Source organism: Anopheles coluzzii, chromosome 2, assembly GCF_943734685.1.
Source record: "Anopheles coluzzii chromosome 2, AcolN3, whole genome shotgun sequence".
Classification (NCBI taxonomy): Eukaryota; Metazoa; Arthropoda; class Insecta; order Diptera; family Culicidae; genus Anopheles; species Anopheles coluzzii.
The window spans coordinates 12566660-12592360 of NC_064670.1; the positions used below are offsets into that span (position 1 = coordinate 12566660).

A 25701-nucleotide genomic window follows, 5' to 3' on the forward strand; every position below is an offset into this window, starting at 1 on the left:
AAGGCATCATCACCGTGCGTTGACAATTGATTTCTTGCAAAACTTGCGCCGCACAGTTAAGCTTAAGAGGTGAAGCTTTTACGCCTTTGCTTTGGATGGTTCGAGTCGGGCGCGGGAAAGGTCGCTGCTGCCTTTGATCGTGGGGGTGGAAATCAACGTGCAATGGCACGTGCGTTTGGCACAGGCAGAAAAAGCCAATCAATAGTTGCTCCTGGGCATACACAAAAAAAACTGATCCGAGCGAAAGTTGGCCAGACCCGGTCTAGACAGGCTGAAACGACACGAGCACACCGAAAATGGATAAGTGATCAGTGGGAAATGGTTGCAAATTGTGGTGGTTCTATCTTTAAATTGCAATACCACACATCCCTTTACCGCAACCACAGCCAGAAAGGCGGCCATCCTTCCAGGAACTTCAACGCATTGCGGTCAAGCAAGGGCACGCAAATCCATCATCTTCCAGCTCATTAGGAAACGGCTCTTAAATTACGTTACATTTTAACCGGGGGCGTGCTCATGCACGTGCCACTGTGGGGAATCGTTTGATCGTTTGATTACGGTGCCACCAAAGGGACGGCAACGGAACGGGGATAGGGGGATGGTTGTGCTAAAATATGTCTCATTGCGCACCATTTTTCCCCCTTTTTTTCATACAAATCTCGGCCTTCATATCTACCCCGGCTTGTTCTGCGTGTGGGTCTGCTTCCTGCTGATCGTGCACTTAGCAGCAGAGTGTACCAGCACCAGAGCGGCTAAGTAAGGATGACATTTTTTTGTTGTGAGCCCACCCGTCCTGATCAAACAAAAGGAAGCTTTTATTTTTCTGCCAACTCTCTCGCTACTGCTCGTGATATGCCTATGATAAGCTTCACAGTACAATTTCATGCTTTCATCGCTATATTTTTGGGATCACACAGGGTGCTTTAGATTTTTTTGTTATTTTTTGGGGCAGAGTTTCATGGCGTTCCATTTCGTAGAATATGTTGCCGGGCCGGAGGGTGCATTTTTATCTGCCTAGTCCTTCCGGCCGCAAAATGGAAGGCCGCGGGACAGCGCCCAAGCGCCCAAGCGCTGGGAATCGGAGCATTTGTTTATCAGCGCAGATCTCTTTATTCGCCATCAAGCATGAAGCTGACGATTTCATACTCTATTTATTTTCATACTCTTGTGGCTGGCTCTCTCCTCGGGCTGTCTGTGTCGATGCTGTTTGGCGCGGGAATTATGAGGGTCGCTTGTTGCTGTAGGCGTTTTTACGATGCGTTTTTGCAGGTCGAGTGATGCTCATTGCTTGCGGGTTCCACCGTAAGACGATTTTCTATGGTCGAAAGTGAATTGTGTGTGTGTGTGATCATTAGACGCGCGAGTAAACAGAAAGTAATCCATTGCGATTTATTCTTTTTTAGATGATATTACAAGGCAATTATGTTGTAGACGAGCATATGTCCCCATTCAGTATTGAGAAAGTTCGCTAAAGCTTTTGTTTTACCAAACATTCGTTTTATGACTCCTATCCTACTACTACTCCTATTGGGTAGATCGAATCGAACATTTTCAATCTGTAATCTAATAAGAAAGGAGCAAGATAACACCTTTTTTCCAAAAACATCTCACAAAGAACGTTTAAATGGATTTGTTTCACTGGAACCTACATCAGCGAGGATTATGGCAAAGCTGCTTATACCCACATTGCAAGCTCATTAAAATGCATACATCCTTGGATTCTTCCCTTTTTTGTTATTTCACCTCAAACATAATGCTCTAATGAAGTCCGACAAACGGCCCACAGCAACACATGGCTTAATGGGCATGTCTTTCACCAGCAACGGGAACACCAGCCTGCCGCCGCCCACTGATAAGCGGGGGAACTGTTTATTGAGGTTTAATTGGAATGCCAAACCATCTTCCCCCGGGGGCCTTCTGGAATTGATTTCCCTTCTCCTCACGTGGGTGGGTGGGGGGGGGGGGGGGTGGGCAGCTTTGATGGCGTGACACTGATTGTTATCAGTCATCCCGGTGACGGTGCTCGGTTGTGTTGCTGTTCCGAGACGCCCGTCAACTTATTTATAGATCCCGCCACGACCGATTGGTAGACCGATAGGTAGGTAGGCGTAAACTGCAACAATGCACTCAGCGTCAGCGTGTTGTCTGGCTGGGGCTTTGTGTTTTCGATGCAGCTGCAGGTGCATTAAATTATGTACGTCAGGCAAGCAGGTTGGCGGGCGTCGCTGTCGGTAGAGTAACGGGTCGTAACGGTCGTACACGTTCAGCTCGGGCGATTGCAGCAAGGCACCGGCACCATATTGTTGCATTTCCGCCGCATTTGCTGGTAGCGCTTAAAGCAAGCAAGGCGTCCGAAATGGAAGTAAAAGCGAAAAACAGACAAAAGTAAAATGGGCCAATAAATTCATCCAAAACGGGCAGGAAGCTGCATAAGCGTTGCAATCACCTCGAGAAGCATCCCCGTCCCCGTTTTTGTCTCCCGTTTGGTGTGTTTGTCGTTCGTTGATGCCGTTCGGGATGGCAATGATGAGAACTTCGGGTTCATAATTTACCCCGTTGCTACGCCACAACTCTCTGTCTCTCTCTCTCACCCTGCAAAGTGTTTAAGATATATTTATAAGTGTGCGTGTGTGTGTGTGTGTGGGTTATTGTCTCGCGCAAGATCATGTCGAAGGAAAGTACTTACGAATATCATCAATTACGATAAGCGACACAATGATGCAATTCGGTGGAATCGGTACGGCCATAACTCTTTGTCTCTTTCCGTTGTTTCCGTCGCAGCCCTCGGTTTGCTTTGCTGCTTTTGTCCCGCTGCAGTCGTTCATCTTAAAGTGCAGCTTCACGTCCTCCACCACCCATCACTACCGAGCCCATCCTCAGCGGTGGATGGTGTGGTCAGTACAGTCAAGTGGGCAATTAGCACTCGACAAAAAATGCAGTAAATAAATGATGCGCTCATTTGTTGTTTGCCCCTTTGCATCGGGCGCCACCACTTGCGTGAAGTGCATTCAGGTAGGTTGCTGTCCAACCGCGACATAGGCAAATTAGCTGAAAAGTGTTACTTTTGCCCCCCCCAGGGTGTGTGTTGTGTTGACGAGGAACCTCTTCTTCAGCACAGCACAACAACACACCAAAACTGAGCAAATGTTTTCTGATTTCAAATACAATGATGACCCCGTTTTGATATACCACCTTTACCCCGGCCTCTGCTTACGGCCTCTGTGGGGTAAACAACACTTACCGAAGACGTGTACGGATAGTCCACCTCGCGCATCACCCCGCCCGCCTGCTCCAGATACTTTAGCGTGTTTCGCAGCGAACCACCACCGCAGCCCTGCGCAAGGAAATCAAAGGTTCAAGCAAAGCTTCAGGTGCAGCAAACGAAACACGGGCTTCTGGGAAGGCCCATGGGTAAAGCAACACCTTTGGCTACCAAGCAAAAGCTTTGTCTTGGAGGTCTTGTCTACTCCTACGCACACACACCCACACGCTTACCAAGTTGCCGTTCGCGGTGGAACAGTCCACCATCTGCTGCTCGCTCACCAGCTCCACCCGGCCGATGTGTTTCATTAGCTGGGCCGATATGGCGTACGCCACGCTGAAGGCGTAACAGGAGCCGCAGGTCTTTTGATTGGCCGGTGCCGTTTTGAAGCCCTTCTCGCGCCAGTCGAGCTCCGCCGGCAGCTCGTTGCTGCTGCTGACGATCTCGTCCGCGACCGCCGGCTCCACCTTCCGGTGCGGGTCCGTCTTCAGCCGTACCAGGCGCTTGCGGTACTCGCTGTTGTGCTGTGGCGAAGAAGCGTTGAAAACTGGATTAGGAGTTTGAAGAAGCGCAGGAGAACGTTATTTACGGTTTGACAGGACGCGTGTGTTTGATGATACGTCCGATACATTCGATTAGCCGTTTGGTGCTTTTCCGTCTCATTTGCGGCACGGCATGACGGCAGGACACGGGTGTCGGGTGTAATAATCGGTTCTCTGACGGACCGCAAACCACGCAACATTTGTAATCAAACCTCGCTTTCTCACATGCTTTGGGATAGTAAATACCGTACCGAGGAAACATTAGATCGCCGCCCTGTGGCGGTGCGCTCATCTCGTAATGGTTCATTTGTGCAGGGAACTGACTGACCAACGTTCGGAACGTGTGAATTTCTCCTCCCATCGGTGATGCTCCATCCCGAGCATGGAGCATCGATAGAATGTTGCGGTAAGCGAAGCGCAAGTTGTGCAACAGTTGCTGGGGTTTAATTTACGCGCAAGCAGTTACGGAATATGACCACAAGGACTTCCCTTCGGGTTACGTTTCGTGGCGATGGTGAATCCTAGCAACTACTAGTGATAGATGTAGCTTGTAGATAGAGTGTCTATCATGCTGAGTGAGGAATATAACAATTCGCATGAACATTTTGATCGAGAAGTTCATTAGAGAGCTGCCGATGGTGGGCGGATTGAGGAACTTTCACCTTATATTGCCCTTTTTCAATGTCGGTGTGAATTGCAAATAAGGAATGATCTGTACTATGATTGTCATGCTTGAACAGTTAAACAGATTATAAATAAAAAAATACGATATTTGCTATAATTTAGTTCGTCAGCACAATACATTTCCAAAACATCGTACTACAAAACACACGCACCTTAAAGCGCCTAAATGTATGCACCCGTAACGACATTACGGTGTTATTAGCATTACTGCCGACGGCGAGCAAGGTCTGGCTGGCTGGATTAGAAAATATAGAACACCATCAAACGTGCAAGGTCGGTATCCATTGTCATAACAACCCACCGACACAACGTCGCAAACACACCCACGCCTCTTATCTCGCGGCCTGTCTGGTAATGTAATGCTAATCAGTTTCCCGTACCTGCCCCAAAATATGGTAAACCATCCGTTAATTCGGCGTGCACACCCACACGCGGACGGCGGCTTCCTACGGAAGGTTTTAAATTTTCCGCCCCCTGGTTAGGGTTGCCATTTGCTGTGCACACACACACACACACATTTCCACTAGCATTCGCTGGTATTATTTGCTGTTAACCCGTCGTCCTCGTCACTCGCAGTTCTGACTTTTATGATTCGTTCGCTGGATTCGGTGAGCCGAGCATAATTGATTGCCAGCGGAGTAGTAGTATGCTTACCATGTCGGCGAACGCGTTCGGTGCCATGCGGAATCGATTGCTGCCGGCCTCGTACGCTTTGTTGTGCTCCTGGATCTCCTGCATGTTTTCCATCAGCGCGGACCGTCTCCGGTCGGCCCGATACTTGGCGTAGTACTTCTTGCGGTGCGTTTGCTGAGGATGTAAAGGACGTGGTGTACACGGATGGGGATGGTTAGGTAATGGATAATGCTACTCGTGTGGGCGATTGGAGTGCGCCTCATCCTCCCGCCTTACCATGTACGACCGAAACAAATCACTTTCCGTTGTGGTCGTGATGACAGGTGCTGCTGCTGCTGCGGTGGCATTCCCGGGCGTTGCAACCGCCGCTGGCGATGCTTTCTTGCTGGAGACGGTCGTCGCTTCTGCGGCAGCCACCATCTCCAGCTCCTCGGACAGCGAAACCAACGCGTCTCGGTTACCGTGCGATCGCTTACCGACCGATTGCAGGATCGCGGTTTGCGATTGCTTCCGAGCGCGTTTCGGGCTGTGCCGCTGGGGTGGAAAATCCGCGGCAACCACAAACCCACCAACAACGGTAAGGTACAGGATTAAATGACTGTGGCGAATGTGCATGATGCGAACTGTCGGCCCGATGCCCGGCTTCACTGGTCTGGGCGGGCGCGCGACGTTTAACGAGCTATTAAGCCGGCGAGCAACTGGCAAATTAATAAACCCAACTGTGGTCACCGCAGTACTGACCGCCCGCTGCCAAGGGAAGCATTGGGTGCGAGTGTTTGCTTTTGTCAGCGAAATTAGTCGTCTGAATGTAAGTTGCTTTTGTTTTGCACTTTATTACCGGTCGCCCCTATTTTGCGTTCTCATTTTCGTTCCGTTCGATTGGCTACGTAGCGCCAGTCTTTGCAATATAATATGTTGTTGTTTTTCCCCACTCACGTACACCTTTTGGTGGGGGTTTGTCTCGTCGTGCTTGTTTGTAATCGTCGTCAGCGGAAGGATTGTTTTGTTTGTTTTTTTGTCGTCTCGTCTCCGTCGGGCAAGGCCGAGGGTTAGTTTAGTGGGTTTTACTTCTTTACAAACTCATAACCGGAACAATAACGCCAATTGGTATTTGTGACCGTTTTTTCTCGTGTGTTTCATTACGCATTGACTTTGTTCGTTTTATCGCGTAGCCTAGTTTTTACGACACAATTCTAGATTTTTTTGTAGAAAAAGTAGCTCAGGACGGAAGTATGTTAATTGTCAATTAGTCAGAAATGTTTTTGGACGATATTGAAAACAATTTCAAAATCTCATCACTCTAGCTAGTGAAAGATGACTAATGAACGGTTTCACCTCTCCAATATGTTGCTATTCTGTCATCTGAACTGACAGAATAAGAATAGTTTTTTTCACAAAAAAGAAGAGTAACAGTATAGAAATTGGAAAGGTTTATTGTTTTTTAGGAATTTTATAAACCCCAAGCAAAAAGCAGTATCACTAAGCAGTGATAAAAGTTTCCTGGTACAGGCAACAGTTAGTGGGAATTTCGTAAGCATTTGTTTGTTAGTCCTGTTTTTAGTTTAATTACACTATATGTAATGTTTCCAATTTTCATTTCCATTCTCAAGGGTAGCTTTCATAACAATTCATTTGAATTTTTCGCTTGCCCAACTGGGTGAGTTGTTGTCCCCAATTCCACGGCCACACCAACACAACGCTAGCATCGGTTTCATCTGAAGATGTAATTTATTACAACAAGAATGTTTCAACCATAATTAGCCGGCAGTGCGTAGGTGGTCAGAGCGACCCGCTACTCACACCCTCGCACACTTTTATTTTAATTATGTTTCTGGCTTGCCTACTAACTACGAGTTCCGTAACGAGTTCCGTAGCACGATTGCATCGACGTCCTCCGTGCTCTTCGGGGCCAGTGTTTTCGCTCCTGTCACCCACATCAGCCATCCAACCAGCGAGGGGCCTCTCTGTGCCAAAAATAAACTCATCGAACGGCTTACAGTCACTACTAACACTTCGGCTCATAATGCATGGAGGGAAAATATTAAAAACAAAAAACAAACCGCATCCCTGTTTCACATCCAGCTCGCCGGCTTATTCTCGCAGCATAATTAGAGGCACGTGCCCGTCATTCAGCAAACAATGAGTGCCGCCGGCTTTCCGCCCGGAGCGCATTTTCCTGTGGCACATTTCCCAATACCAGTCATACAGGTTTTGACAGGTCGTTTAGGTTGGGTGTGTGTGTGTGTGTGTTGCTTTCCTCCCCCCCCCCCATTTGGCTTTCATCCATCTTGCATCCTTCTCGCGTGGCGCAGAATGGGTTGATGCTACACGAATTGCGAAAAGTGTATGTTGATGGATAGGTGGATTTTAGGTAAGGGTAGTAGGGGGGAGGGGGGGTGGGGCAGATGGTTGAACACAACAAAAAAAAAACAGTATGCGACGAAACGGAAACCATTCAACGGTGTGAACAAACGTGTCCACCGCTTCGATTCCATCGGAACAATGGCGCGAGCGCGCGCCCGCGTGAATGCTTAGCGAAACCTCTTGTAGAGGGCGGGAAAGCACGCACAATTGGGGGTTGCATTTCCCGGAAAGGAACGCGCTGGTTTCGACAACTCGAAACGTCGTCCTTTTCAAGCTGAAAGCTGATGTGCGGCCAGTGTGACATACCGGCGAGGAAAACGTACACGCGGGCCCCATTGTTTACTGGCTGGCTGGAGGAAGCCGTCACGTGGAGAAGCTGCAACCAGCTGGCAGTTGGCAGTTGGAGGAAAGGAAAGGAGGGGGCAGTGGGGGGGGGGAGGTGTAGCTTTATGGAACGGTTGGCTGGATGTTTCAACAATGTAATAAAGGGTTTATTGCAGTTTGACGAACTTCTATTATGAGCTAACTAGCCGTTGCAAGGTGAAAAGATGAAAATTAATTAAAAAATACACCCAAAGGTGCCTGCTTTGTGGAGGGTTTTTATTGAAACTGCTTGAAAAATAGGTTCTGTTAACGTTTTCTATGAAGTTCCTGCAGCGTTTTCAAATAAGCTGCATACATGCCAGTCTATTTTGTCTCCCGAAAGCAGCCTGCGTAATTGATGGCGCTTGAGCAATAATCATTGGCGTACGGGCTGTTCTATTTAACACTGAATGCCACAGAATGTGTGCAGTTTAGCAGTTTGCGGTAGGCACGTTATTAAAAGAAGATTTATGAAGCGCCATTTGCACACTGTGGAGTAAATTGAGTAGCTGCGTTAGGGAATGTTCTACTCGTGGCTGAAATGAACCGTTTACTGGCACTCACCACACTGAACGGCGGCTCCATCGATGGAACCGTTTGTGAGGAGTGCATGACAAGTAAATAGATACATTAAATAACACAGCATTAAAATAAATAGTTCATGCAGTAAAAACAAGCACAGTAGAATAGTCCCTTGCAATTGATGTGTTTAAAAAAATGAAATAAAACACTTCGAAATCGTGCAAAAAGCGCGCAAAAAAAGTCCCACACTGGCGCTGCTGTCCCATGCCTAGAGCGGGCGTGGGGGTGGGCCGGCGATGGGTGTGAAAATAAATAATACAATATTTATTTGCCGTCCGCAATCGTTTGCATGCGCAACGCGGTTATATAGGGCCGGGTGGGCCCATTTTTTCCCCGCCCCCTCTGCGCAATCCAGTGGCAGGGCGGGGGGATAATAAATTCGCTTAATGATCAATCGATCAACCGCATCAAGTACACATTTGGTGTTTGGATGTTTGGAAATTTGTTGGAGTGCTTCTTGTTTTTTTCTTCTCCGTTTCCATTTTTCGCTCTTCTCCTTTTGCCCGCGTGTTTATTTTATCTTGCTTTAATCGAACCACAGCACTGCGTGTTGTTGCGGGGGAGGGGAGGTGATAAATGGAACACACAAATGAAGCCGAAGCACAAACACAAACATACACAGACTGTGTGGCTTTTTGGTTGTTTTTTTGCTGCCTCTGGCTGGTGTTAAAAAATCAATCGTGGTAATTGAAATCAACCAAATGCAATTTATTAAGCGCCGCTTGCTGAATACGAAATTAAACGCATGTTTCCGCGACGGAGGGATGGCGCCAAGCGCGGTATGGACGATGACACGATTTTGGAGCTATTGCTGGTTTTTTTTTGTCTCTCTCGAACGGGAACCAAACCCAGCCATCACGTTGCTTTGGTGACAAATAAAATAAAAAGAGCAACAATAAACACACTCAACGGAGTCGATGCACGTTTTCGTCGGTGTGCTGCTAATTGGGAGTAATTTATGAACTTCTTCGCATTCGGTAGCACTTGCACGCACCTTCTCCCGGATGCCCAATAGAGGTGGATCTCTGTTTGGTGGGAGGGACAGTCTTTTTTAAAGTTATTCGTAATTTGAAGAATAATGGTGAGCACGATGACTTGTTCTTCGGCTCGGTTCATTATTGTGTATTTTTGATGAGATGATTTAAAACGCATTTTTTACATTTACTTCAACAATCAAGCCTATCCAACTAAGGCACTTGGGGAGACTGGGAACTCATGACCAGTGCTGTAAAATATCATGAGTATCACGAGATTTTCACCAACGAAAACAATAAACATATCCGTGATAGCTTGATGCTCATTGCTGATAGTCAATAAAAGTGCGCCATGACATGCTGAACACGACATGTGAATTCTTGAGTCCAACGCGATACTCTGACTGACAAGCTTAGCTTAATGCCGGCGCAAGCATAATCATGATTTTTTTCTGGCTGTGAACAGTCCTGCCCAATGCCACTGTTTCAGTCGCCAACACTCATGACTGAAACGAAGCTCAAATCAGCTCACGTACACAACTGAGATGATCAGTGACTATACTCAAACAGTTAGAGGATCAATCACATGCTTGGTGACATTTTGATTAGCACCCAACTCATGGTCACTCACTTGGACACGACATTTTTGTCGGCGATAATCACGACATTCTTGGAATATGCTTAGCATGAGGGCTCAAGCAACAAAATGAGCATGCTTTCTCCTTTCTGTCTGTTTTGATTCTCTGTCAGGTCAAACAGAACAAGCAAACATGCTCATTATGTTTCTTGGAGCCACTCGCAAGCACCGTATATCTCCCAGATCAAAAGTTTGTTGCACACAATGTCACCAAGCATGTGATGGTCGCACCAACCTCTGATCATCACAGTAGAGCTCGTGACGCTCAAATGATTTTGTTTCAGCCGGAATTTGTCATGACTATGTTAGTGACATTGTGCCAAACTGATCACAGCAAAAAAAAAGTCGTGACATAGTGACTGCCCAAGCAATGGTTGCAAAGATGTCATGAGCATGTATTAGTCACACCAACCGTTCTGAGTATCACCTCTGATTATCATAATTGAGAACGTGACGTTGATATGGATTTTGTTTCAATCAAATTTTTTATGACATTTGTAGGGGATTTGGGGTTAGATGTGATATGCACTTTGAATTGTTCGAACACTGTATATGTTTGCAAGATGTTAATTCACAAGTTTATTTCACTTTATAACTGATTGGTCAGAACGCAACTTTTTGGGTCTGAGGTCAAAACGCGACTTGTTGGTACGGGGATCAGAACGCTACTGTTTGGTATGGGGATCAGAACGCTACTGATCGGGTCAGAGTTCAGAACGCGACTGATTAAGCTGATAAGAATTCTCTCGGTCAGCGCGTAGCGCTCTCTCGTCGAGCAGCGCACGGCAACAACGATTAAGTTCCCTCTCTCTCTCCTTCTCTCTCTCTCGCGCGCACGTATGCTAAACGGAATACGATTTCCTCAACAACATTGACATTTTGCAGCACTGCTCATGACCGCTCAACAGCCTTTTCCTGAATCAAACTATTTCAATTAATGATCCAAAGTACTCTTCAAGATTGCTTTAGTTTAATAGCATTTACTTTTAACACACTCTCTGATAGTCTGGCATCAAGCATTAACCAGATCCGATTACGGATGCAGGAAAGAGAAGCAATTCTGTACATACTTCACCCCGGGACGGGACCGAGATTGTTCCTCCCCGCCCGTAGAGCGAAGGATTATGTCACTTCTGTTTGTTTGCGTTGCTGCCACTTCAAAAGGAGCCAGTGCGGGGCTTCCGGATAAATAATGTGAAATGAAGTTTTCCGTCTCCGCCGCCACCGTCATGCGGACACGGGTTTGCTTTGCACCGGAACCGGATCGAGCCGGTCTAATGGTAAGGTAAATAAACGTGAAAATTATTCAACACAATTTGTACAATGTGAGTGTGCCCACGATCTCCAACCGACGGATGAAAGTGGATCGTGGGGGAGGACAAACTTCCGGGCCGGGATCGGTTGGCAATAGCGCGGCAATTTAACGTGCTGGCTGTCTTGCTGGCTTCGATCTTGCAGCACACTTTGCCCAAACAGTGGTTTAAAGATTCTTGAGTGAAAGGAAAACTCTTTCTGCGCGTGAAGTTTTCTCGTTGCAATTGCTACATCAATAGTACCCCTATTCCAAATACTAATTGAGCTGAAACGGAAATCCGTACCTGCTTTAATGCACGGCATGAGAAAGACAAAATTACACCGTAAATATATCTCTTCTGTTTCCAAAACAAAAACGGCTCATAAGTAAATGCATTTTTGTTTCACACGCTATGCATACCCGATCGCCCGATGCAACCATGCTTTCCAAATGCCGCCAACACACACGCCAGTGTGGTCGTAGCGCCTGCAAACATACATCATGCACCGCTGGTTGACATTTGAATAGCTGTTAAAAGGTACATATTTTCAACCTCCCAGGCCAGCGCAGCGAACACGCAAGGGAAGAGCTCGGGGCCGGGAAATAAATCACTGTCTCACGTCGCACGAAAACGTCTCGGGGCCGGAGCAGATTTCGTGTCGCGCTTGCCGTACCATCTTTGGTTGCCGGGAGGCTGAGCAGAATTTATTCTTGTCGTTTCTGTGTGTGTGTTTTTATATTCGTTTTGCCTTTTAAGTATGGAATTGTTCCGGTTTTTTCGGGGGAACAATAGCGCTCGGACCCGGTTGCGGTTGGATGGAGAGTGCATTGCCTGCGATCATCGCTACTTAACATGCTCGAACCGTACCGGGCTTAATGAAGACGTGCAGTTCCTCCCCAAAAAAGAGGCACATTTCGCCGTAAAAGAAGGTATGGATATCTGTTTTTTGTTTGTTGGTTGGGTCGGACTGCACTTCTATAAATCATATCAGCTTGACCCTGCTGCACCTTCTGAAGAGGCGTTGACGTTGCACACGCATTGCGCCGTGTTTTGGTGCGCTCCAGCAATATCACTCTGTGATGCTGTCGTCTCCCGCCAAGAGAGTCACCGTGTCATTTCCGCTGGCGTCCCATTTATCTTGGCGTGCGTCCACACCGTATTTCAAACTTCATCACTTTTGCTGTTGCTGCCGTTGGCTTTGCTGCGTCGGAAGGGAAATCGCTTCGGTCACGATAATATTGTAGTGGGAGGGACGACGCCGCGGGGACATAATTTCTCCCACGAATCGACAAAAGTTGATTGAAACATTCATTTAAATTGTTCGGTAGGTTTGCTACCGGTAATAGGCAGGACTGGGGCTGCATCTTCGAGATGCAGCTCTGAGATTGGTAGCGTTGCACTGGAGCGAATAATTTGGAGCGGTAGTAGTGCAGCGGCGACGGCGCAGTGCAAGATGGGGGAGGAATAATTGAAGCTGTTCGGTTCGGTGCGTTGGCGGATAGTGATCGAAAGATGGTTCGTTAGGGTTGGGATATTTTTAGCAGTAATGCTGTAGGCCCTGGGTAGGCCAGTCGAAAGACTGGGGGAATGATGAGTAGTGCTGATTTATTGTAGTGGAAATGGAAACGAATATGCTCGTGCAGCTGGAATTCTCACGATATTGGATATCGGCCTGGGTACCAGGCTGGGAAGAGTGGATATAAACGGAATCAAACGGTTGGGCTGTTGGGAATTTGTGCAATCATGAAGAATAGTATTTTTTCGCTTGATCAGTATCAAGTTCCGATGATATTTGTTTTCCTGTTCGTTTTCAATGGCTTTGATTTGTCTAGAAAAGAACTGTGTTGAGTTTTTTTGCAAAAAAAAAAACTCATTTGTTAGGGTTTTGTAAGCACTATTTCATATCTAACAAGCGTGACAACTGTGTAAATAATTAGTAAAAAAATACAACACAACATAAATCACTTCCCAGCAGGAGCTGAGGAATAGTTTTGCTTACAACAAACTGCCCCCTCCCCCCTAAAACAACGAAACATATGTTCAAGAGCAGGCCAACACATCAACGCCTACGTCATGAAATACCACTGTGACAGGGCCGGTGGGGTGACTTGCTTTCCGGGGCGACCAATGGCCATCGATCGACAGCAAAAAAATCGGCCCCACGGTACTAGAAAAAGGGTCAGCTTGTTGTTTTTGCCCGTCTGCCCGTTTGACAGCGACCATTTTCTTCTAAGAATGCGGAGGAAATATCATTTTGGGTGTACATTTCTTGCTCACAGTTTGCCTCGCTTCCAACGACATCACATCAACACCGCAACACAAAACAACACACCACGGCTAAAACCGATCTCAAGATGTCATGCCGTTGGCTACGCTTTACCGGGGTTTTTCATTTTCATAGAAACGACGGAGTTTTTCCCCCGCTAATCGTCTTAACAATCTCGCTAGATCACGTACACACATCGTGTGATCGAGGGCGGAAAATGAGGAAAAATTGTTTAGTCGAAAAAAAAAACACGCACACACACACTCAAACAGCACTGAATGCTGACGGGCAAAACCCCCGATGCCGAGCTACAGCTTACAGCAGATTGGCATTCGTTTCTATGCTGTGCCTTTCTGTCGTCTTGGAATGAAGGAGTTTCTAAGAAATAATAAAACAACTACCGTGCGGCAAAAAACAACATTCTGCCCTAATTCACGGCTACATGAGAACAAAATCAGGAAGCAGTAAGGAGGGGAGGGGGAGGGGGGGAAATAACTCCCAAAAGCGGTCACGTTGTGATGAGTATAGTGCGAAAGCGCGGTGCCACGTTCAACTATGATTAATGGGCGGGAAATGTTGTAAGCACAGCCCCTGGCAGCCCTTTTTACGCTAGAAACAGCCAGTAAGATTGGTGACGGTGGAGGTGGAAGAAGAAGCAGCAGCGGTAAAGCCCATTTCGGGTGGTTCCGAGCGACCAAATGCGCGACCCTGCGACACACGAAACAATCATTCCAATTGACTGAACTGGTGGTGGTTACATTGTGGTCGTGCGAGCGACTTCACTAGCGAGAGTTTGCGTCCCCGCGAGCATTTCCCCCGTGGCGGTCTGTACCTGCCGCCAGCACGAGCATCACGCCGGAAGCAGCAGGGAATTACCTTAATAGGAAAATTGATTATAAGTATCAATCAATCCCGGCGTGCACCGTACTGACATTTGCAAGTCGAAGACGTCACGCTCGGCTTAACCGGTGTGTCGTTCGGCGAACGGCGAAGTTTGGGCCAGGCGTACGGCTGCTCGCAGCTGTAGCTGCCATGCATTTCCCATGCAGCCACGGATCATGTGCTGGCGATGTCTTCGAGTCGCAGTGGTAGAATCTCCCGGTACCCGATACCTTGCCCGCCCCAACGCAATCCCCAGCCGCATGACATATTGCCGTATGAATTATTCAATCTTGAAAGCAAATCCGTCACGCCGGTTTCGGGCTCGCCTAATCTATGCATGCTGATCAGCTTTTTGGGGGTGTTGAGGTTACAAACTGTGACCATAAAAAAAGTGCTGAGTTGGGTTACATGTGCTTTCCTATGTTGTCCGGCGATGAAGCGATGAAGCACAATGACACTTTGCATGACAGCTGGAACAACTGCATTAGCATTCACGGGTCGTGCATCCGTGCTGGATGTTGTAGTATGATTGGTTATGCGGCGGAGGGTACTGGGCTATGGGGGGCTGCAATAAATGCTTGTTTTTGTCCCCGCAAGCACCTTATGTTGCCAGAAAATGAAATCATGCTGCATGTATTACACCTTCTTTTTTTGCATTTTGCACACCCTAAGCGACGAGCCCTTTGCCTTTTTCGGACGAAGCTATTCCGAAGAGCTGTGGTTTGGTGCATGGCACTAAAGAAACTGGGCTTGTGTGTGTGTGAAAAGAAAAGAAGGTATGAAGGGCTACGCATTCCAATTTTTTCCCACCATATTTCTCAATCGGTCCACAATCGATGCCCATAGTAACTGCGGTCCCAGAAGACGCCGGACCCACACAAAAAGGGCTGAAGTGTTGGTTTCTTTGTGGTAAACGGATGATGAAGGCTATCCACGATTCATTTATCATTGGCAGGAAAACGGAAAAAAGCCCACTTCAATGTTGGGCTGAGAAAGCTCAGGACAGGTTGAGCTGGATTATGAACCATAACTCCGTTTAATCACATTTGGCGCTTTTTGCCCTCCTACGCTCATGATTTGGTCGTGTGGCTCAGTAAATGGTATTAATCAATAACAACAAAAAATTAGTTCACAAGTGGAGTCTTGCAAATGACAGTTTTCTAGGGCAGAGAATGAGAGAGAGAGAGATAGAGAGAGAGATGAATGTTTGTTTTAGCCGCCAATTTTGCCTGGATTGTGGTGACGACGTGGTTTGATAATTAATCACGTTAAATCGGCTTACAAACGTCCCGCGTTGCCTAGTTAAATCTGTATCAGTTAGCGAAGAAGGACTGCACGTGGGAGAAGAGATTGAGATGAGTTAGGTTCTATATGGATTTTTACCTTATTTTTTTTGGTTTCATGCATTACTTCCGGTTAAAATGGGACAATCTAGTTCTAGAAGAAGCAAATAAACGATTTGACTCTGTGTCTGCGTAAATCCTCGCGCGTATTAACTCGCACATCCTAAGTGACATTTGCTCGAAATTGTTTTTCCATATCTGCTCGATCAGTACTCGATACACCTGAAATTATTGATTTGTGTGTGATCAAGTGTGTTCAAAGCGCCAAGATTTGGTGTGTTCGTAAATTAAACTTTCTTCTATCGATGAACGATGCCGTCGAGCTCATTTTTCATTCATAGCTATGGTTTTTGATGAAAACAAAAGCTCATTTTGTGTGACGTCATTCTATAAAAAATTGGTATTATTTAAGTATAAATGGGTATACGACCAACTATAACGATAGGAAACATCATTTCCGAGCGAATCTAGAAGAAAGCAACGATTAAGCCGTATCACTGATGATTTTAAAGGACTTTTTCTAAATTCTCTGAAACTGGTGCAGTTTAAGGGAAATTTAAGGCTCCAGTTTAAGGGAATTTGCTCGAATTCCCGATTATTCGTGCTCGAAAATGTCAATTAGGAAGTTTACCAAATCTCGTTTGGTAAAAACTCGTTTTATTATTTTGTAAATATTCAATGTGTAAAATGTTATACGATGCACTGCACAATACAGAAATGCCACACTGACATTTCCCATTGATGATTTCGTTTCGTTTTGCTCCACATTTGACATTTTGCTTCGCGTGCGTTTGCGTAAAATTTTATCACGCAGCGAGCTGCATTTATAAGCACAAAAATACGCTCGATTGAACTGAACGACCCTTGCAAAAGTGTCAATTGCTTCAAAAGCACCTATGGTCGATTGGCTAGGGACAGGTTGTTTTTTGCGTATGCCTTTGTATGCTTCTTAACTACCAGCCACATTTGGGCGCCCACTGCACACTGAACACGATGCAAAGAAGACCCTTTCCCGAGGTGAAAAGTAAATAACTTACCACCACTTTAGTCACATGGTTTCACTCGACGCTCGTGTCAGTGAACGGGGCAGGGATGGGATGCGATGGAGTGTTTTAATTGCCATTGACATTCCCACCCCGAAACGATCGAACGTTTCGCCCGAAAATGTACGCCAATTCACCCATAAGTGCATAAACGCTTTGATCGGAACATAAAAGTCACACCGCCGCCTGGGACAGGTTCCGGGTTCGGTCCGGGAAAGGACAGGTCGTGCCAATGCTTTTCTGCTGCGGGCAATAGCAAATTCCTCATTTACGCGTGTGCCCGGTGGAGGAAAAGTCGAGGACGAGGGGAGTGTGGTTCACGACCTTCTCCTGCCACAAAATTCGTCGTTGCCTACGACAACGACGACGGCGACGACGACGTTGCCGAATCAGTGTCAAGATCGTGAAGGTGACGATAATTGCTTTATTGGCGGAACAAATGCCGCACACCGGTGGAATGGCCAGCTGGGTTGGGTGGGTTTATTTCCCCCCCCCCCCACCCTCTTACCTCATACCTCATAGCTGGAACGCACGAAACTTTTGTGCCGAAAGCAGCATAAGCTATCGGTTTCCAATTCCATTCGCATTCCGAATGTTTGCGGCTTTGGCTGCGATGGTACGATTTGTGTGATTCCCTCGTTCCACTTAATTTGTACCTTTTATCGCGCGAGCGTGTGTTTCTGTGTGTAGGTTCTTCTTTACCGGCCTCCCCAAAACATACCGGTACATGTTATCGTTTCCTCTTCATCAAAGCCGCTTACATCGGCTGCGCCTGTAAGCACATAAATAAACATTTTGCGCCGTACATGGGTGCCCGATTCCGAGATCTGCTGCTTATGCTCTAGCGAGAGCCGTATCATGTTTATGCTTTTTTATGGTTGATGAATTTGTTTCAGCTTAACGATTGTTTTCGTTTCTGTGTGTGTGTGTGTGCCTTCAAGGCGTAATCCTCATTGCGAAGATGCTGCCTGCCCGATCCGCTTCAGCAGGTCGTCATCGTACGCGACACACCGGGCTTGCGGTGCCTCGAGTGCCACGAGACCGTCGTAAATCTTGTTGCTCCGTTGCTTCCAACCGGCCGGAAGTTGTCCCAGCAAAGGGGGGAGGGGGGGGGAACGGCCACAAAAAAGGGTGGCATTAAATTAATGTACGAATTATGTAAACGGTGTCGATCGCTCGGAGAGGCCGGAATCGGTTACACAGGCTGGGGGGGCTTTTTTGGGGCCAGTTTGGAGCCGTTTATTTGTGATGTGTGCAGCTTCTCGGTAAATGGGCCTTTGGTCACGAGGTCAAAAGGCGAACCACCCACCAAGAACCCCTGGCACGGAAAAGGTGTTTTGTTGGGTAAGAAAAACGACAAAAAACCATCAAACACTCTCCTCTTGTCAATTCGGTTCGGTTGTTTTGGACTGCCCGTGGGAGGTTTTTTTATCTTCTTTCTTCCAAAATTGTTTTCCCACACATCTTTATCGTGCTTTTTTCTGTGTGTGTCCCACCCAAACCCCTGCCCCCGACCGTGGCAATGTGTCAAAGCCGGTGTTTGCTTAAGTCGATGCCCGCTACCTGCCACTCCAAACGCGATCGGGTTCGATTAATCTCGCTGACAGATGAATGGGGCCGGGGCCCGGGTATTGATTTATGGGCACGAATTGAACTAAATGACACGCTGGCGCTGGGGCGTCCAACACCACCACCTGTCCCCGAGAGGCCCTGACGGTACGGTGGCCCCAGGGTGAGAAATGGTACTGAATTTGGAAAGTTAATTTGTTTGTTGACGTTACGCGGACGGGCGCGGTGTGTGTTGCTGCCGGTGAGATCGTGTTGTTGTGGTTCGTACGAAACAAAAACAGAAAAACACACACACACACACACACACACACACACACACACACACACACACACACACACACATACTGACCGGAGGGTATAAAATAATCAATCGGTTTGATATCTGGGAATTAATATCAATTTGTTGCAGCGTTTCATCGCTGCAGGGTTGGCATATTAAATTAAAAACCAATTTTGCCTCCGGTAGCTTTTGATTAAGGTAGCATAATTCCTTATTGCAGACGGGTAAATTGTAATGCTGCTCAACGGATTGTTTATCATTGGTTATTTATTGCCAAATGATGCAAAGATGATTTTTGGATTTGATCACTTGCGTTTTAATTGCTTTTGTAATTACTTCTACTTCCCTGGCGCAACACAAAACGGCTCAGTGGTTACAAAATATTGTCTTTGCAGTTACTTCAACTGCAAGCAGAATCCTTAGCATAATTTCCATTCATAATCAGAGAAAACGATTGCAATGGGCTTGGGCTAAAATTAGAGACACACCGGGGAAGAGCATCTCAATTAGCACAAGTGCTACTTCTACCCCGCGCGCTGCTAAATTTAGACTTTAAATGATGACCCTTCCGAACTGTAAACTGGCAGGCGACAAGTAATTAAGCACTTACTCTAATGAGCATTTGCACGTGGAAAGTAATTTGTTTACTGAGCCTGCTGGTCTCCACTTTTTTGCACTCCACTGACCACTTGCCCGGCCATCGTACACTGTCTGGCACTGTTGCTAAATATGTACACCGGAAGCAAAAGCGCGCGCTGCTGGCCGGCCAAGCTACTGTAGCTACCTTCCATTTCACCGCCACACGCCCAGAACCCGCGTTGGGGGCGGAGAGCCACGGGAGGCATACGCCGGGTTTATGGGTCGTTAAAATTTACAGCCACAGCCATAAACAGAAAATCTGGATCATCGCTAATCCCGCGCGGAATCAAAACCGGTAATTACCGGAGCCGGTAGCGCGAGATAAATCCCTCCCGTGGGAGTCCATTTCATGCCGCCCCCGGGTAGGGAGCAGCCGCCAGGCCTTTAGACCTTTTGAGGGTGGCGTACCACACGCTGAGGTAAAACTCGAAACGGACCGGAGCGCTTTAAGCTTCAGTTTTTGAAAGCTTTTCTAACGCGCCTTTTTTGCTGGACGTCTTTCTACTTTTCTTACTTCCGTCGGTTAACATAATTGATTTCATTTGAACGTGACATTCGATCAATCTTTCCGCCCGAAACGCGGGGGATCGTGTGGATCGATCGAAATTGCTGTTGTGTTTATGTCTTTTCATCGTGTGTTTTTTTTTCTTTAGTTCATTTACATCTTTTTCTCTCATTTCTTTGCATCCCAAAGGGCTACCATGGTTTTCACGTACAAATCAGATTTGTGCTCAAAAGCGCACAAAGAAAAACTGTGGGAGAAATTGATTGATTGGGCTTTTAGCTTCGGCCGTGGAACCTCGTGACCTGTCAAACTTGATTGAGTGCCAGATCAAACGGACTTAAAAATGAAACACTTGCAATTTGAGTAAATTTTCAACGATTTGCTTGCGTTGAAAAGCAAGAATGTTATTTAATTTTAATGTTTTTTTTTTATAAAATGATTATAGGTTGAATGAACTTAATTAATTATTCCACTTTTTGGTGCTTTCTTTTTCCTTACAGCACATTACACATGCTAATGAAACGTCTAGTGGAAGGTCGCAGCAGCATTGTCCTACGATCAACAGTTTCTGTGTTGCGCTACACCGTGACCCCTGCCAGACGAACCCATTTCATCTAACGCGTATTGTGAGAGTGTTATCTAGTGCTTTGCTATCATCATCCGCCACCAAACCGCCCCGCTTTCCGTTGATTCTCATTAGCGTGTGTGTGGCGTGGCGTCGGTGTTGCGGCCCAGCGGTAGAGTGTCGAGCGATGCAACGATGGCCACCAGTGCGACGGTTGACGATGCAAAATGTGACGTCGAAACCAACGGTGACGAGATTGCCAACGGCGATGAAGATGATGATGACGACAAAGCGCTGAACAGTGGTAGTGGCAACAGCATCACCACCCCACACTATCCGGAACTTTTGCGAGAACAAGCGCGTTACATTAAAGTTTAGTGTCCTGCGCGTGTGCAGTACAGTGCGGAAACAGCATTCGTAGCAGACGTCGCTGCACCAGTGTCTGACATACACTTGATACTGCAGCAACAGCAGCTCAACGATCTCGATCGGTCGATTGGATTGAAAATCAGTTTTGGCTTCGAGAGGTGGCACGATGGGCGAATCGACGGTTGGCGGCAATGAGCAGGATAAGGAAACGCTGCTAACGGCCGGACGGAACGGGGCGGTCGTACGCTTCCCCCGGGAAACCAATATCGAAGACATTGGCCCACAGTGGTTGACGCTGAACGGAAGCGAACTGGACACGGAGTACAAGCAAGTAAGTGTAGCGTGCGGACGTCTGGTTTGCACCTTGATTGCAGGGCATCCAACGCCGTGCACAATCGGAAAATGGAAACAATTTCGTTTGACGCGGGAAATGCAGTTTTCACGGAATTGAAAATTGTAAATTTGTAATTGAATGTGTTTGTGTGGTAGGTAGGAAAGCGTATTGCCAAATGTACAAAGGTTTTCAATTTGCCCTCACTGAATTTGCCCGCGCTGAAGAACATAAAATGTTCAATGTAATACTTTTTCTCCTTTTTCTGTGGGTTTGAATGTCTTTAAAACCCTTTGTTTCCAATTAGTGATTGAATATATGCCCTTTAATAACCACCAAAGTGTGGCAATACCCTGTTTTACATAACTTCAGGCGTTTAGCTTGTCATGATGACGGGGATATATCTACATTACTAACATATTTGCATACATGTAGGCGCTTCGGACCTTTCAAATTAGATTTCGTTATTCATTCTCTTTCCTCCGTAGATATTATCGTTATTTCAAAGAGGTCAATCAAGCTCAAAGCCTATAAAAAATTCAGCCAACAATTTAACAACAACTTCGTAAAACAAAACATCAGATATAATTACTCGTTGCGAATCAAAACTCTTTGTAGACCAAAACATTCAGAAAACCCCTGCTCTTTGCTAGTGTGGCCAATTAAAGTTGGAAGTTTTATCGTACAACGTTCATAACTGGACGATACATACCAGCTCGCTGGAAAATAAACACACAAACCAAAATTGCTATTGTATGTATCGAACGTTTCAATTTGCTCACTGATTGATTGACTTTCTCATGGCTTTTTGCCAACCGCAACCAGCCGTTTTAAATTGCATTCAACTTCAAATGACATTTTACCCCTTTTGTTTCTTTCGCTCAAACACCCAGCACCTTGGACTGCTCGAGCAGCTCGAGAACGTTGGCAACATGTCGAACGGTACGTCCGGAGCGACGGAAGATCTGGAGCAACAAATCAACAGCTTTTACTTCTATGAGGTAGGTACTGTGATCCACGTGACTAGAATGGGAAATGGAATGGTACTTTAATTAAAATTAGGAGAGCTGTGGATGCACGGGTCAGATGTTAGCTATACACTGTTGCAATAAGGTTAGAGCGGTGAGTAGACAGTAAGCAAAATGTAACAAAAAAAAACTTAAAAGAAAATGAGAGAAAAATGACGGAAACATAGCCGGATGGACTTGATAATAAAAAAAACCCAAACCCTTAGATAAAGTGCTGTCATCGAGCTGTCAGACACCGGAAATGGATGTCACGGCGTCGTTTGCATACCGGTTGCTTTGATAGGAGCAAACGGCAACGAGGGAGACACACAATGAAAGCTTCCAGCGGGTGAATCGGTCGTCGGCAAACGGTAAGCCGACTGAGGGTGGAAAAGTTCGCGAGCGTCCCTAAATTTATCGCCCCAACCGTCTAGACCGGTTGATGTGATTTTTATCGAGCTGCATCCATTTCTACCCGATCATTTCTAGCTGCCGTGCACGTGTGGCACCACTCAGAACGAGACCGACCGAGTGTGTGCTTCAGGGTTGTGTGCTTTGGCAGCTTTTTGATCTGCTCTCGGGACAGCAGGTGCGCTCGTTAGCTGCAGCTGAAATACATTCGGTTCGGAGTTTATGCTCGAAGGGTGGGATTGGGACTGGTTTTGAACGAGCAAATGGTTAAGTGGAGCGGTTGCTAGCTGCAGTGTGCAGTGAGCCTTACCGTTGAAGCTTTGCGAAGGATGCTGAGCACTCCTGTAAGCAGTCAGCTCTAATAAGGGGCGGTCAATAGATTCGAACGAGCTTTTAATTGGTTTACAGTGAGATGCAACCGTGCTCAAGCTGTTTTTTGATAGGGGAAAAAGTTACTGTAGAGAGGAAGAAAACAACGTTGTTACATTTGAAAAAGAGGGGTTTTTTACTAATTGTTCCATGAAATCGCAAAAAAAAACAGTGATTACGGCAACGCGCTCTTGTGAGAATGTAACAGATTTAAGAATTAACCATTTCGTCTGCAAATCCTCGTAATTCTATTCTTCAAGCGAGACGGTATTTTTCCACGATTCTCTTATACACGGGAAAGAAAACGGAAGAAAATCCTGCCCAGAAAGCAGATCGCATTTCGCACATTTGCAGCAAACGCTTTACTCTAATGAGAACATCCTGCTTACAAATTCCAGCTTCAAGGAAGCAGCCATAATGAGCACAGTTAATTTACTTTTTCACCTCCTTCGTAGCAGAGTCACACGATTTAAATCCCGCACTTGAGCGACGACGAATTGGCAGCTTGTGCCGTTGCAGTTCGAGTAGGAGAGGGGTGGAAAGCAAACTTTTTCCACTCGAGTTCAAAGTTGCACTACCAAGTAAAGTGATTTTGACACGGGAACACTCCTTCCTCGGGGAAAATCTCATTTGAAGTAGCGAACAAGGAATTGCAATCGGTCCGGGATTTTTCAGTTTCCTTTTCGCGTGAGTTTTTATTGAAAGAAAAATGCCACTTTTTTGGTGTTTTCTTTCGGGCTGCCCGCCGAATGGGCAGCATACAGTCGCTGTCCGACCGGTTGAAGGCATCGCCAACTGGAGCGCGAAATTAAACCGAAAACCATCGCTCAAGTGGGGATGTGCCGAAGCGCCAAAAGAAAATTAAATCTATAGGAAACTGAAACAAAAAAAAACACACACACACAAACACCACTAACCCGGGTGCCAATGTGCGTTGCTTTCGGAAAGATGTGGCTTCCGAAAAGGGTTAAGCCGAGCGACATCGGCTCGGTGGAAAAATGAGTATTATCTTATCGGTAGGATTTTTTGGGGTGGCGACATTTTCACAATTTTCTTTGCCTTCCCTTTTTATTCACCCGAGTCGTACAAGTGGCATAAAATGTGGATTGGACGCGAAAGAATTCGTAAATAAAACAACAAAAAACACACACAGCGACACAAGGACACAGCGAAACGCATCGGAGCCGCAGACAATGTGTGCCAAAAGACAACAATGTTCTTCTTCCTCGTTGGGTGCCGAGGGCTTGGCAAAGTCGAACAGCATCAAGGCTACGTTGAGCTTTATAGTCTCAAGTCTCTTTTCTTGCTGTTTCTTCTGGTCGTAATCGAATATGGATGAATGAATGGACGACGCATCCAAGTGGGTGTGGGGAGAGCAATGAATGAAGCCGCCGGTACGTGCCGTGGCAAGTGGCAGCCAAATTTGAAGTGTGAATGCGTCCTTCCGGTGTCCTTTTGCACGACGATACCCGGCAGGGTGCTAACGCAAGAAAGTTTCTATTTTTATAAGACGCTTCGTTCAGAGCGTTTGGTGGGAATTCATGTTTTTGGTTGTTTTGTTTCACGCTCGCTTTCGCGCTTCCTTTCGCGTGTACGAACCATAAAAGGATCCCCGCTGGGAAAGGGCACGGCATGAGGTCGAGCAAAACACACACAAAAAGCACGAGAAACTAATTTACGAACATCGATGCTATCGACACCCCAAAAGTGCGGAATGCAGCAGTGACGTTCGCAGCAGCGGGAACGCACCGACACACGCTTGGCACAGCTACTGTGCAGAAATTGTTTTCTAATTTGTGACCTGCGGAAGCTGTGGTCAACCATGCAAGCAGGCGTCTAAGCACTTTTTACTGTTCTTTCACTTCGACTTTTCACCCCGTCGATTAGGGCATGTCGGTTGGCGAGTGTAGAAACCGAAGTAAAAACGTACAAACTTGGCGATGAAAATGGGCCACCAATATATTCTGGGGAATACTGAGCATTCCCACGGGCACGCGGAAATTGGAACGAATGATGCGCAAAACTGTGAAAGGATCACGGTGTCGATGCGGGCAAGCGGAAACAATACTATCGCGTGTCGGTATTGAGTGCCAAAAAGTGGGGGAACGGTGCTGCTACCAGGCAACAATTGTGGGACGTCAACGGTCCAATGGTGCGATTTCTCAACACTGTGAACCGAGTGTGAATGGCGTGAACTTTGGGTGTATGCAAGCGGAAAACTATCGTCCCCATTTCGGTGTTGAAATGGAACCGTTTTGTAGGGAAAAACATAAACATTTTCTCTGCTTCCCTGCTATCATCATGAGCAAAGGGTGGGTTGGATGATTCTTTCTTTTTTTTTTCGTTTTATTTCCCTGCACACTTTGGACACCCGGAAACCCGTTCCCGTGTGTTTGTGTGCGGTGTTATGCTACGCTACCAAGTGTTGTGCTTTCTTTTTCTGTTGTTTTCTTGTACCGTAAACGAACGTGTGTTCCAAAAACGTGCTCGCGTAGGAGCGAATCTTTAATGCATCGAACGTCGATCAGATCTCGCACATTAGTGTCACACATTGACACGTTCGATCAATCATCTGCCTGGTTACTTCATTGTAGCGGGCGTATGCTCATTGTTTCTTTTCTTGCGAGATAGATGATGAGCGTTAGATGTAATCGATTACCGATCAGGCTTATGACAAATAAACAGGCTTTGTCCGTATAGTGATATTAATCATTCGAGCCTATCAGTGTCAAGCTGTTGGGAAAAAGTACTAAATGACAAACAATGTGTGAACATAAAACTGAAAT

General features: G+C 46.5%; 2 protein-coding genes across 5 annotated transcripts in view; one reads left to right on the forward strand and one right to left on the reverse strand.

Annotated features, from left to right (window-relative positions):
- LOC120948986 (cardioacceleratory peptide receptor-like) overlaps window positions 1–25701 on the forward strand; it is a 52052-nt gene that overhangs the window by 5069 nt on the left and 21282 nt on the right. For all 4 annotated transcript variants that reach the window (XM_049605195.1, XM_040365899.2, XM_040365901.2 and 1 more), the window contains 2 exons: window positions 20364–21128; window positions 22022–22129. In XM_049605195.1, coding sequence (XP_049461152.1) covers window positions 20964–21128; window positions 22022–22129 — 273 coding nt within the window. In that variant the 5' untranslated portion in view covers window positions 20364–20963. The remainder of the gene's footprint in view (window positions 1–20363; window positions 21129–22021; window positions 22130–25701) is intronic.
- On the reverse strand, window positions 1978–6080 carry LOC120948987 (procathepsin L-like). Its single transcript, XM_049605196.1, has 4 exons — window positions 5398–6080; window positions 5143–5295; window positions 3496–3786; window positions 1978–3334 (listed from the first exon to the last, which is right to left on the reverse strand). Exons 1-4 carry the CDS (start codon window positions 5734–5736, stop codon window positions 3158–3160), a joined length of 960 nt encoding a protein of 319 aa, XP_049461153.1. The 5' UTR covers window positions 5737–6080; the 3' UTR covers window positions 1978–3157.